This window comes from Eptesicus fuscus, chromosome 8, assembly GCF_027574615.1.
Source record: "Eptesicus fuscus isolate TK198812 chromosome 8, DD_ASM_mEF_20220401, whole genome shotgun sequence".
Lineage (NCBI taxonomy): Eukaryota > Metazoa > Chordata > Mammalia > Chiroptera > Vespertilionidae > Eptesicus > Eptesicus fuscus.
This window is the reverse complement of record NC_072480.1, coordinates 74020210-74034475: the sequence shown is the minus strand read 5'-3', so window position 1 is coordinate 74034475 and position 14266 is coordinate 74020210. Positions and strand designations below refer to the sequence as shown.

Sequence of the window (14266 nt, the reverse complement as noted above, 5' to 3'; positions counted from 1 at the left end):
CAGTCGCTATGATGCGCACTGACCACCAGGGGGCATATGCTCAATGCAGGAGCTGCCCCTGCTTGTCAGTACACTCCCACAGAGGGAGCGCCACTCAGTCAGAAGCCGGGCTCACAGTTGGCGAGCGCAACAGCAGTGGATAAGGAGCAGTGAGCCAAGCGGTAAGGAGCAGAAAGCTGGCAGGCAGTAAGGAGCAAGGGGTCCCAGACTGCAAGAGGGTTGTCTGACTGCCAGCTATCCCCCAAGGGGTCCCGGACTGTGAGAGGGCACAGGCCGGGCTGAGGACTACCTCCACCCCCACCCCCACCCCGGGCACAAATTTCGTATACCGGGCCTCTAGTTTCTTAATAAAAGTACAGAAAATGATACACTCATGGTAAAAGGGTTGCTGCAAAGAAAGACTAATCAGTTATTTATTTCACTTCAAAAATTCAAAGGTCTCATGGCCTCCAATTTATGTATCCCCTAGTCATGAAAAAAAAAAAGATAGGAAGTAGGGGGAAAAACAACTAAATAAGTGCATACTTTCACAGAATTCAAAACATAACCACAATTTAAAAGTTTACTTTACTGGTTTATCATACCAAGTAGTTACATAATAGCAATGTAAAATTTTATCCAAATAAAGATTATCACTTCCTATTTTCTGTACTATATGCAATTGTGTAGGGACAAAGAAGGTTTGGATTAGATATTAGATTTAATACCACAGATATCTTTAAGCTTACAAAGTGCTCATAATAAGTTTCAAAATGCAATAGTTTTAGAATTTGAATCACTTGTCTTTACTATTATGTTAAGATATAAAGAAACTATATTGATCTAAAATACAGCCTACTCCAAATCATACCTAATAAAATGGTAATATGCAAATTACCATCACTCCGCTACTCCCACGATTGGGCCGGCTGGAGGCGCGGGGGGCGGGACTCAGGGTGGCCGATTGGCTGGAGGTAGGAGCGGGGGGCGGGGACTCGCGAGTCCCCAACCCCCGCTCCTCCCACCGGCTTAAACGTCTGGCGCTGCGGAAGACTGCGGAAAACGCTGGTGGCGGAACTCGGGGTGGCCGATTGCGTGGCTGCTGGCACCAGTTTTCTGCCAGCAACAGTTTTCCTCTGGCCACCCACCCGATCGGAGCGCCTCCCGATCGGAGTTCCTCTCGGGGTGGCCGATCGTGCTGGCGGGAGGCGCTCTGATCGGCGGGTGGCCAGAGGAAAACTGCTGCTGGCGGATAACTGGTGCTGGCAGCCAGGTGAAGGAAAAGTCTATTGCACGAAACTTCATGCAAAGGGCTCCTAGTATAAGTATAATCGCATTCAATACACATAAAAATTTTAAAATACATTATATGCCTTTTTAAATTCTCATTTTTGAAGACTTGTAATGGTATGGGGATATAATTACAATACCAAGTTATGTGACAAGAACAAGGTACAATTGCATAGAGGATTAGAAGGAAATATACCAAAACATTAGTGGTAATTATATGGGTGGGACAGATAGTGATTTATATTTTTATATCCTTATCATATTCTCAGTAGTTCACCTATATTCTATATTACTGAGTTTTAGAGACATTCAAAAAACAAAGTATTATTAAAAACTGTTTTGCAATTACTCACCACATTATAATAGCTTTTGTTAATGGCAGTAGTATCAAATCCTTTGGGAGGGCTCTTCAATGTTCCAGATTTGGGAGACACGGGCTTTTCTGAAACAAAAATGTAATGTAGTTTTACTGATCAAAACTAGAGACAACCAAATGCACCAGCCCCCACATAGCCCAATATGACTGACTGGTCCAGCAACCTCAATTGAAATAAACCAAAAAGGGGAAGCTGAACAGAAGGCCTGCACCCCTCCGGGGGCACCACAGTGCTTGCATCTCCTCATGCTAAACAACCTGACCTCAGAGAGCTGAGTAAAGGTAAAATAGTACCCATGCAGAATTAGAGAAAATGTTGGCAGATATTTCACAAAATTAAAGCATCAAGACCCACAGTCTAGATTATATTTCAGGGATTCTGATCACTCAGAATGCAAAAGTCTCTAAACAATATGGTCTGGCTCAAGGTGATAGACAAAGGAGAAAAAAGGCCACCCAAATGCGGGGGGGGGGCGGGGGGGGGGGACACACACAGAAAAAACCACAGTGCCTTAAGAACTTCCACACAAGTGACAACAATGAAAGCCGCCATGAATACTGCAAGGATTCAAGTATTTTTAAATTGCATGGCTTTTATTCAACATATATTCAAGAGAAATTAAGCACAATTGGTACTGAAGAAGTGCTGATAACATAGCTCTCAGAATGTGTGTGTGTGTGTGTGTGTGGGTGTGTGTGTGTGTGTGTGTGTGTGTGTGTGTGTGTGTGTGTGTCTATCACTGGTTCAACGGGGAGAGGTGTGTCTAACATTAGTTCTATGTGTAGGTTTGTCTATCTCTGGTTCTAAGGGGTGGGTGTGTCTGATAGCTAAAAAATGATACAATCCACTATTACTGAGGGGTGGAGAAATGGTGAGAACATAATTTTAGTGCTACCTTTCCAGTGGCCAACTAAAGAAACAGGTTTTCCTTTTCTTACAATAAACTGTAAGAATGCTAAAAACAACAGAACACAGATATGATAAAAGAAAAAGAGAGTGGGGACTCCCTAGGGGATGAAAAACACTGGCAATGATAGGAAGGAGCCTGTGGGGGGTGAGGAAGGGTGGCTCCAGGGGCTGGGGGGCAACCAATGCAGGAATAAGAGAGCCCTGGTGCAATCTGAGCAGAGTAGAATGGGGTGGGTCTCTTGGTGACCTGCATGACTGATGAAAAAAAGACTAGAAGCTTCTATTCAAGCTTCTTCTCTGTTGGTCCAGAAGAACAGCAAGGAAGTGTGCTTGCTATTCAGGGATTGGGTATACAACCATTCAGAAATCAAAACCCAGAACCTGACTCTGCCAAAGTGTATCTTAAATCTACACCATGCTCCTGCAGGACCACCAGGATTTGCCTGGTGCAAGAAAACCTCTGGGAGCCCCTGAGGAAGCAAATGTTACCCCTCTCTGCAGGAATACTTCTGCAACCCACAGTATAAAGATATCCCACCCAACCATCACCCATTCCACACCGAAGAAGGGTGAGGGCTAGAGAAAACACTTACTTCCAGCAATGCAAAAAAAACCAAAAACATACACAACGTTCTGTGTTACCTTTGTTTCTTTCACTGCACAGAAAATATTTATATCACTGTTCTTTCACAGTTAAATTAATAACTGTGTCCAACAGCTTGCACTTTATGATGTCAAAAATAAACAGAAAATATTAAGTATGACAAACTTAGGAAGTGGCAGTGTGACTGCTTATTAAAGATCTGTGGATCAGCAAATGACAGTCACACATTTAATTAAGTTCTCACATCACTGCCAAACATAGGTTATTACTCATCATCTCAAGCTAACCAGCACCTAAGGTAAGTTGCTGTTTCTTTTAAAGAGAGCCTTTACTGTACAGATAATGAGCTACCTAGAAATGGGAGAAATTAATGCATCAGAAAAAAATTGGGGAAAAAAACCCTGGTGAATGTTTATGCACACATGAAACTGTACTTGTGAGGATATAGAACATGATTTGTTCTCACCACCACTTTAGCCCACAATGGGATTCTTTTTCCAGCTGCACACCCTCATCACACTGCCCACTAATGACTGAGAGCCTCCATGTCTACTTAATAACAGCAGCACGCAATGTCACTCATTCCTAGAACCAGCCCTGTTGCTTCTTTCCTTCCATCTCCTTTGAATTTAAAAATTCTCTACTGTTTGTGTGTATAAAATGCAGATATCCATGGGTTTTACATATTAAAAAAAAATGTGTACAGAAAATAAATGCTAAGTACAGATTCAAGAAGAATACACAATGCATTTGCAGCAAGCATTAGAAACATCTTTATGCAGACTCTTTGAGATATTTGTCTTTAAATAGGAACAATTTCAAAAAGAAACCACAAATAGGTCAAAGGTACAAATACATGAAACTTGACCAGAACACTGCCATCTCTCACCACCAGAGGGCAAACAATCACGGCTCCTTATACTTCCCAAGAGGTGGAAGAGAGAAATTGGACATGCTTGAGAACTTACCTGGACACACACAGCCCAAAAAGTATCACTTAAAGGTAGACTTCAGTTTTGTTTATTCAATAAAATATTTGTAAACCAAATCAAAAGAAAAACTCACAACTTAAAGGAAGTCAGTGTTTTTGTTTCATAAGAAAATGATCATAACAAGATCACCAGTTAGAGGAATCTGTATGGTTAAGGACCTGGCACACTTTGCTTACAGAAAATGAAGCATTAAATACACTGTAAGTTACAATGCTTACATAATACACACTTTAAAAAATAATCCCATTCCAACATCAAAAAGCCACACAAATTACTGAAAAGATGCAATACTAAAATGTTAAGTGATCCTAGCATTTTATTCTTAACGGTTATAAAGTGATATGGTAAAGTATTTGCTTTTGCTTATTTCTCTCTCAGATGCCAACATTTAAAATGAGATGGGGATAACTTTATTTTGCATTTACTCAGGTAATTTGAAAACACTAGGGATGAGAAGTTATTCCCAAAAGAAATTATTCCTTTGGTTCAACTGTGACATAAAGCAGCGGTCACCAACCTTTTGGACCTCACAGACCACAGTGGTCCGCCACCACCAGTTGGCAACCTCTGACATAAAGAATAATTAGCATAATAGGTCGCCAATATTACTTTATTTTTACCTTTAAAAATATACAGAAAATGTTTCCAAAGTTACTTGCATATGCAAACTAGGGAGTCCAGGTGACAGCCACCAAGAGCTCTTGAATAACAAATGCAGTTACATACACTTGTTTAAGAGGGTCTCTCTCTCTCTCTCCCCCTTACCTCCCCCCCCCCGCCACACACACACACACACACACACACACACACACACACACACACGGAAACTCAGGGTTAAGATGAGAATTTCAGGCAGAACAAAGTGCTGCAGTCACTCCTGCCATAAATAAACACTTATAAATAAGGAATGGCTGGCTCCTCTTAGGGATGCATCTGTGAAACCAACTACATTTAACCCTTAAATAACAGGAGTTTGAACTGCACGGATCCACTTTTATGTGTTTTTTTTTCAATAAATACTGTAAATATATATTTTCTTAATAACACTTTCTTTTCTCTACCTTACTTTATACATATAAAAATCTGTGTCAATCGACTGCTTAGGTTATCAGTAAGGCTTCCTCACTTGGATTTTCAGCTGAGCAGAAGTTGGCACCCCTAATCCCCATGTTGTTCAAGGGTGAATTGTATTACCAAGAGATATTAATGACATTCAAATAAATTTGAAAACAACTCCCAGAAGTCACCTGAAGAGAACTTTGAGACCCACTCAAACTCTATCTTTCCTAATTTGCTAAGGTTAACTTTGAAAACTCCATGAGGAGAAATACCTAAAAAGTACAAATTTATTCATTTGTATTTTTTTAAATTTAAATCTTTATTGTTCAGATTATTACAATTGTTCCTCTTTCCCCCCCCCCATAGCTCCCCTCCACCCGGTTCCCACCCCACCCTCTGCCCTTAACTTCCCCACACTGTCCTCATCCATAGGTGTACAATTTTTGTCCAGTCTCTTCCTGCACCCACCACACCCCTTTCCCCCTGAGAATTTTCAGTCCACTCCCTTTCTATGCCCCTGATTTTATTATATTCACCAGTTTATTCTGTTCATCCGATTTTTAATTCACTTGATTTTTAGATTCACTTGTTGATATGTATTTTTTGTTCATAATTTTTATCTTTACCTTTTTCTTCTTCTTCCTCTTCTTAAAGAATACCTTTCAGCATTTCATATAAAACTGGTTGGGTGTTGATGAACTCCTTTAGCTTTTTCTTATCTGTGAAGCTCTTTATCTGACCTTCAATTCTGAATGATAGCTTTGCTGGGTAGAGTAATCTTGGTTGTAGGTTCTTGCTAGTCATCACTTTGAATATTTCTTGCCACTCCCATCTGGCCTGCATAGTTTCTGTTGAGAAATCAGCTGACAATCATATGGGTGCTCCCTTGTAGGTAACTGCTTTTCTCTTGCTGCTTTTAATATTCTATGTCTTTTGCTCTTGGCATTTTAATTATGATGTGTCTTGGTGTGGTCCTCTTTGGATTCCTTTTGTTTGGGGTTCTGTGCGCTTCCTGGACTTGTAAGTCTATTTCTTTCACCAGGTGGGGGAAGTTTTCTGTCATTATTTCTTCAAATAGGTTTTCAGTATCTTGCTCTCTCTCTTCTTCTGGCACCCCCATTATTCTGATGTTGGTATGCTTGAAGTTGTCCCAGAGACTTCTTACACTATCTTCAAATTTTGGGATTCTTTTTTCTTTTTGCTTTTCCGGTTGGTTTTTGCTTCTTTGTATTTCAAATCTTTGACTTGATTCTTGCGTTCCTCCAGTCTGCTGTTGGGTCTCTGTATAATATTTTTTATTTCAGTCAGTGTATGTTTAATTTCTAATTGGTCCTTTTTCATATCCTCGAGGGTCTTGCTAAATTTATCGGCCTTTTCTAGGAAATTCTTGAGAAACCTTATAACCATGGTTTTGAACTCTATATCCAGTTGTTTGCTTTCCTCCATTTCTTTCATTTGTGACCTGTTTCTTTGTCTCCACATTTTGGCTGCTTCCCTGAGTTGATAAGAGTGGCTTTGTGTGCTAGGTGTCCTATAGGGCCCAATGGCTCAGCCTCTCCAGTTACCTGAGGTGGACACTCTTGGTGCACCCCTTTGTGGACTGTGTACAGCCTTGTTGTAGTGAAGTTTTGATTGTTGTTGGTATCACTGGGAGGAATTGACCTCCAGGCCAATTGGCTGTGAGGAACAGCTGTGTCTACGATGGGAGAACTTCTGTGCTGTAGACAGCCTTATGAGACAAGATTTTCAAAAACCTCTGTGCTCAGCTTGGATGGGGCAGAGTCTCAGGGCTGAGCAGATAAGTCTTGGCTTCCCATCAGCCCTGCCCTATGAGGCCCCTGGGTCTCAGTGTCCCTCGGTAATCGCTGCAAGCACCTCTTAAGAGTAAGCCGCCCTCGAGTTTAGCCCGCTGCCAGACAGTCGTTTCTCCCCCAAGGAATCTGGATTCCCAGATTCTCGCCCAGAACTGGAGTTCAGCGCAGTGGGGAGCTTCCGTTTCCTACCCGCTAGAGAAAGCCAGCGGCACACTCAGCAGTCAGTCATCTCTTCACGCACTCGTGCACGCGCCTCCAGACCTCTGCCTTTCGCGGCTCCCCTGAGTTTCCGCCTGACAGTCCAGATGCCCCCGTATAAGCCTGGGTCCCCAGGATGTGGCCCGGAACTGGGGTTCAGTGCAGTCGGGAGCTTTTGTCTCCTTCCCACTAGAGAAAGCAATCCAGGCACTCAGCCGCCCGTGCGCGTGTCTCCGTACCTCAGCCTTTTGCAGCTCCTCTGATTCTCCGTGTGCTTTCCTCTTTCCTTCTAGTTGTAGAATTTCCACTCAGCCAGCTTTCCTGTGGTTCTGGATGATGTTCGTTTTGTCTTTTAGTTGTAGTTTTGAAATTGTTGTGCGAGGCAGCAATTTAGGTGTTTACCTATGCCGCCATCTTGGTTTCTCTCCATTTGTATTTTTTACTATTATACCAAAATTCCCATTGAAATGAGTTATTCATAGCAGAATTCAAGAAAGCCCCCAGATTCAGCAGACATCTACCCAATCAGTGGGCTCCACTCCTGATGATGTACCCATTACCAGCTCTGTGACCTCCTTAATAGCATAACCTACTAGCTCTGTGACCTCCTAGGTGTGCCCATTATCAGCTCTGTGCCTCCTGATGCAGTGCCCCATTTCCAGCTCTGTGCCTCCTGATGGTGTGCCCATTACCAGCTCTGTGCCTCCTGATGCAGTGCCCTATTTCCAGCTCTGGGCCCTCCTGATGCAGTGCCCCATTTCCAGCTCTGTGCCCTCCTGATGGTGTGCCCATTTCCAGCTCTGTGCCTCCTGATGCAGTGCCCCATTTCCAGCTCTGTGCCCTCCTGATGGTGTGCCCATTTCCAGCTCTGTGCCTCCTGATGCAGTGCACTATTTCCAGCTCTGTGCCTCCTGATGCAGTGCCCCATTTCCAGCTCTGTGCCCTCCTGATGGTGTGCCCATTTCCAGCTCTGTGCCTCCTGATGGTGTGCCTATTTCCAGATCTGTGATACCTAAATGTTGTGCCCATTACCAACGCTGACTTCCTGATGGTGTGCCCATTACTGGCATTGTGCCTTCCTGATGGTGTGCCCATTACCAGCTCTGTGCCCTCCTGATGGTGTACCCATTACCAGCTCTGTGCCCTCCTGATGGTGTGCCCATTACCAGCTCTGTGATCCCTAAATGCTGTGCCCATTACCAACACTGACTTCCTGATGGTGTGCCCATTACCAGCTCTGTGACACCTAAATGCTGTGTCCATTATCAGCTCTGTGACCACCTCATCCTCATTATAAAGGAAAAGACCATCATCCCTCCCTCCTTGACTCCAGCATCCTCCTGGAAAAGGCCCAAATGCTGTTCTCTTGTCCCCAGGAGAAACATGATTCACCGAAATGTGAGACTAGCCAAGGAGCTGCTCTCAGATCTGGGACTCAGCCTGCCCCAGCCCTCAAGCTCAAGGGCCAGTGCTGCAGCTGCCAGCTGTCCCATGGACTGACCAGGTCCAACCAAGTTACAGACTGTCACATCTCCCAACAGCTGTGTCTATAAGGTCAAAATGACATTTCATCCCAATCAATCTGATACCATTACTGCATTCTAAGCTGGTTCTACACTTGAATAGATTAAAAGAATATTATTTATTTGTGCCATATGCCCTGGATATCCCAGCAACACTTGCCTTCTGGGGTTGTGGTGAGGACTGAATGAGGTCACAAATAAAAAGCACTTTATACAATAACCAGAACATAATAAGCAACCACAAAATCTTGACTATTGTTAATTTTATTATAATAATGATGAAAAAATACTATCAACCAACACAGAAAAATAGCAGCAATGAGATACTATTTCACACCCATTAGGATGGCTATTATAAAAAAAAAAAACAAAAAAAAGTGCTAGAAAGAATGTGAGAAATTAGAACCCTTTTGTATTGCTGGTGGGACTATAAAATGATACAGCTGCTGTGGAAATAGCATGGCTGCTCCTCAAAATTTAACACAGAATTATCGTATGAGCCATAATTCCACCCCTAGGTATATACCCAAGAGAACTGAAAGCAAAGACTCAAAAAGATACCTGTATTCATAGCAACATTATTCATAATAGGCAATAGGTGAAAACCCAATTGTCCAGCAACAGACGAATGGATAAACAAAATGTAGTTGTGAAACAGAAAATATATATATTTGTCTCTGCCTCCAGTTGGTGGCACAAAGCTAAAACCCATGTAATTCCCTTAAGTGATAGGAGCACTAGGAGCATCTTTTGTTCTACTGAGGTGACTCTCTGGGTCAGCTCCCAGATGGGGGGCTGGTCACCAAAAAGACCCAGCCATGATGAGAAGCTTGGAATTTTCAGCCCTATCTCTATCCCCAGGAAGGGGAGAGGGGCGGGAGATTTGAGTTAATGATCAATGATGCCTATGTGATGAAGCCTCCATAAAAACCCCAATAGTATGAGGTTCAGAAAGCTTGCAGGTTAGTGAATACATCTACATGCCGGGAGGGTGGCACTCCCCAACTCCACAAGGACAGAAGGTTCTGTGTGCAGGAACCTTCAGGACCTCACCCTATGTGCCACTTCATCTGGCTATGCATCTGTATCCATTATTATATAATGGATCAGGAAACATAACTAGCTAGCATTTCCCTGAGTTCTATAAGTCATTCTAGCAAAAAATCAAACCCAAGGAGGGGGTCACGGGAACCCTGATTTATTGCCAGTTGGTCAGAAGTCATTATACCCCCAATGTGGGGTTACAGTAAAAAATTACTTCCCATAGAACAAAAAATAGGGAAGAATTACAATACTCAGCCCAAGGTCATTTACACAAATTAAAATGAATAAAAGCACATAGTATATATATATTGAGCACTTTCCCATTTCTTTCTGTTCCTTCTCACCTAAAGGAAAAGCATCGGTCCATTCTGCCAACGCTCCACTTACCACTGGGCTTGATCTCTCGGACGTAGTTGCTGGGGAACCAGCCAGTCCTGCCGTTGTGTGTGCCCTCCCACCAGCCCCCTTCCTCCACTCGAGTGACATGGATGACATCTCCTTTCGTAAAGGAAAGCTCATCTTCATTTGTCTGTTGGAAGTTAAACTTTGCTCTTACTACCAGTTGATTGTTGCTATTATCGGTCATGTCCTAAAAAAGGGAGAGGGGAAGAAAAATTTCATGAAGTACTAAGTCATTATGGAATTATTATATATTTTACTATTATAAATATAGTATGATTGCCCCTAAACAGCAGAGAAAGGTTTAACTTTGAGAAATTTAAGTTTCCTCTCTCCCACAGTGCACCTTGAAATTTAAGTTTCCTATCTCCCACAGTGCACCTTGACCACCCCACCACCCCATTTCCAGTCCAGGAGGAAACTCTCTTAATGGCCTGAAAGGTCTTATTCCTGTCACTATTATGTCTACATATACACATTTTCACATACATTTTTATGGACTTACATTATACATACTTCTCTACAATTTATAAAAAGTTAATACACTGTAGTCATTTTTTCAGTACTTATAGTTACTTTAATCTTAACTAACTTTATGGCTATGCCATTAATTAGTTAATCAATTCTCTATTACTGGATTTAAGGCTATTTCTAGTATTCTACTATTGCAAAACAAGGCTGCATTAAAACTATATGCACTTCTATCTTTGAACATATCTGTAAATAAATCTATTATGTTAAACTCAGGTCACAGAACATGTATGACATTCCCAATTTTAGTACCTATTTATAATTTGCCATCCAAAAACATTTTACAAATTTATACCAAGCTACATTCCAACCAACAGTATCTAACCAATACTGAATATTGTCAAGTATTTTTATTCTTGCCAACTGGTGGGAAGAAATGGCACCTCATTTTAGTTTGCATTTTTCTCAGAGATTAAGCATATTTACAGATCTCTCAAGTGTGGGAAGACAAAGGCAGACTTGACTAGAGTTTCTTTTTATCTCCACCTATATCCTAGAATGGGTAGTAGAGGGATTTGCAACCCAGACATACCATAAGAGCAAACGAGAACAACGAAAATCGTGCCCTCCTGGCCCAAGGAGCAGCAGGCACTGACAGTGGGTCCAGGCACTCAGCCTGCACCTGGGTGTCCACAGAGACTGCATAGGACATCCCACACCCCACAGAGAGCACTAGCACTCCACCTTCGTAGGTGATATTAGCAAAAATTAGATAGGGACTCCCAGCCTCCATCCAAACCAGGTGGTAGCAGGCTACCACATCATTAAATACCCTATAATATTTAATTCTTATTTATCTATTTAAATTTTAACTATAATATACTATAAATATAAGTACTTATATATTATATTACATATTAACTATTGTGCATTATAAATATATAACAAGGCATCTTCCCCTGCTCCCCTGCACTCCACGTAGCCCCAGGGGATCACCCAGACCCAGAATCCCCTCACAGTCCATCCAGCCTCAGGAGAGGTCTAAGGCAAACTAAGCTGTCACTGGAACCTATAGCCTACCAACCTAGGCCAGGACCACTCACTAAAGCCAATCAGGAACGAAGGCTGCTAAGATACAAGATTGAAGTAGGATCCAGCATCTCCTACCTAATAGACTCTCCAAAGTCTCCAGGATACAATAAAAAACAGCTCATTCCAAGAACATGGAAAATCACAGCTTAAATGAGAAAAGACACTGATACCAACAGCAAGATGAAGCAGATGCTGGGATCATCAGAAAAAGTTTTCATCATCAAAAGGCCTCAAATAGCAATTACAAATTATCTCAATACAGAATAAAATAGAAAACCTCAGAAAAGAAACAGAACTTATAAAATTTACTCAAACTGACAGTGAAAAAAGAAAAAAAGAGGAGAGCTCCAGGAACTTGTGGGAAATAACAAAGATCTGAGACTGGTACCATCAGAGTCTCAGAGGGGAAAGAGAACAGCGCTGAAAAGTGGTGTAAGAAATATGGTTGAAAGTGTCCCCAATTTGGCAGAAGAATCACACATATAGATTCAAGAAGCTGAGTGAACCACAAATAGGATTTGCCTAAAGAAATACAGACCAAGTCACATCACAATTACACTTTCAGAAAACTAAAGACAGAAAAAAATATTAGTACAGGATAAAAAAGACTTCTGTGGATATGCGAGATCTCAGAAACTTTACTTCCCATGCACCCTTTCTCAAGGAGGTAGTGAAAGATGTGCTCCTTCAAAACAGGGGAATTACCCAAGAAAAAAATGATGGTGGGGAGAGAGGGGTAGAGATGACTCAGGTCACACGGAGTCCGCAGGATGATGATGTAAAAAATCTCAGACAGGGCAGCTGGCAACAGCCTGGCTGATAACCAAGAAACTCAGTGAACCAGAAGATTTCAAGTTCCTTAGGAAGAGGAAGGTGAAAAATCCTAACATGTCTGAATGTACAAGAAGAGATTATTAGAAAAAGGCAAAAGACTAGGATTGCAACCTGCAAAAGGTACACAGAGAACTGAACAACAGGCAATAATTATTCAGTCCAAAAAAGAAAGTATTGTCATGCAAGGAAGAATAGTCACAGCACAGATCATGGCTTCCTTATGAGTCTGAGTCTAATAATGTTATACTAAACACTGACCTAACAGAAGCCAACTCGTGAGGAAGAAGAGCTGGGAAGCATTTATGCAGGTAAGAGGCTCAGAGGCAGTAGAAGAGCCCCAATCCCCTCTTACACTGTGGGAAATCCACATTGATTACTCTTCCAATTAAAAAAAATTAAGCTTAATATAGGTATTTTATTTAGAGACACACAGGCAAATACATAAAGAATCAAGGGGAAAAAATGGAAAGTTGTTGTCTCTACTGATTTTTTTCCTAATATCAAATCTTGGAGAATTAATTGCCTGCCTCTTTAAATGAGGTACATGTATCACTAAACAAAAAGATACAAAAGATAAAGCACAAACACAGTGTTAAGGCAAATCTTCAAGAAGAGGAGCTGAAAGAATTCCTAAAATATTTAATTATTATTTATCTATTTAAATTTTAACTATTATCCTATATAATAAAAGCGTAATATGCAAATCAACCAAATGGCAGAACAACAGGTCAGCGGGGGGTGGGGCCAGCGAGCAGGCGGCACCAGGCAACCAAGGCACATGCCAGCGGGCAGAGGGAGGGGATGGTAATCAGGGGGCACCTCCTCTGATCGGCCCACCTGTCGCCTCCCACAGAGGGAGGCCAAACTGTGGCTTAGAGTGGGCCTAAGCCATCAGTCAGACATCCCCTGAGGGCTCCCAGACTGCGAGAGGCACAGGCTGGGCTGAGTGGACCCCCCCTCCCAGAGTGCACAAATTTTCATGCACCAGCCCTCTAGTCCTATATAATAAAAGGTTAATATGCAAATTGTCCCCTGGACCAGGAGTTCCACTGGGAATTCGACCGGGGGAGGGAGGGGAGGCCAGCCGGGCAACCACTTGTGGCCCCTCCCCCCAGCCGACCCCTCCCCTGATCGATCCTGGGCAGGCCAGCCTGACCCCACCCATGTACGAATTCGTGCATCAGGCCTCTAGTATACTATAAATACTATATTATAAATATGTATGTTATATTACACATTAACTATTACACATTATAAATATGTAACAGTAACTATTCTATTTTATAAATATTTCATAATTCAAATAATACATTAAGTATTTCTCTAATAAATTAAACATTTAATGCATACTTAATATTTAATACTTAGAATATTTAATAAAGAAATATGCCAACACTGTCAACTCAAGCATAATGCTTGCTGGCACACTTGAATGATGAGAAGTGAGATAAAGCTCGCTTGTCCATGTGAAGCTCACATTTGAAAAAATGGCACATTTTTCTGGTTCAATTTTCCTTGTTCTGAATCAGTGAAACATTATCGGGCTTACGATGCTGTATCAGATTCTCTCTTTCTGCAAACCATTATCCTCACTCATCAGTTGTTGTCTACTATGATCTTCTTTATTCTCTTACTTGTGGCTTAACCTGGCTTTCAGAAAAAGCACACCAGCCGATCCTGG

At 41.9% G+C, this 14266-nt stretch overlaps 1 protein-coding gene across 4 annotated transcripts in view; it reads right to left on the bottom strand.

Moving 5' to 3' along the window:
* ARHGEF7 (Rho guanine nucleotide exchange factor 7) overlaps positions 1-14266 on the bottom strand; it is a 139717-nt gene that overhangs the window by 60585 nt on the left and 64866 nt on the right. For all 4 annotated transcript variants that reach the window (XM_054719970.1, XM_028148819.2, XM_028148823.2 and 1 more), the window contains 2 exons: positions 10177-10378; positions 1623-1711 (listed from right to left, as the gene is read on the bottom strand). In XM_054719970.1, the coding sequence (XP_054575945.1) occupies positions 1623-1711; positions 10177-10378 (291 nt within the window). The remainder of the gene's footprint in view (positions 1-1622; positions 1712-10176; positions 10379-14266) is intronic.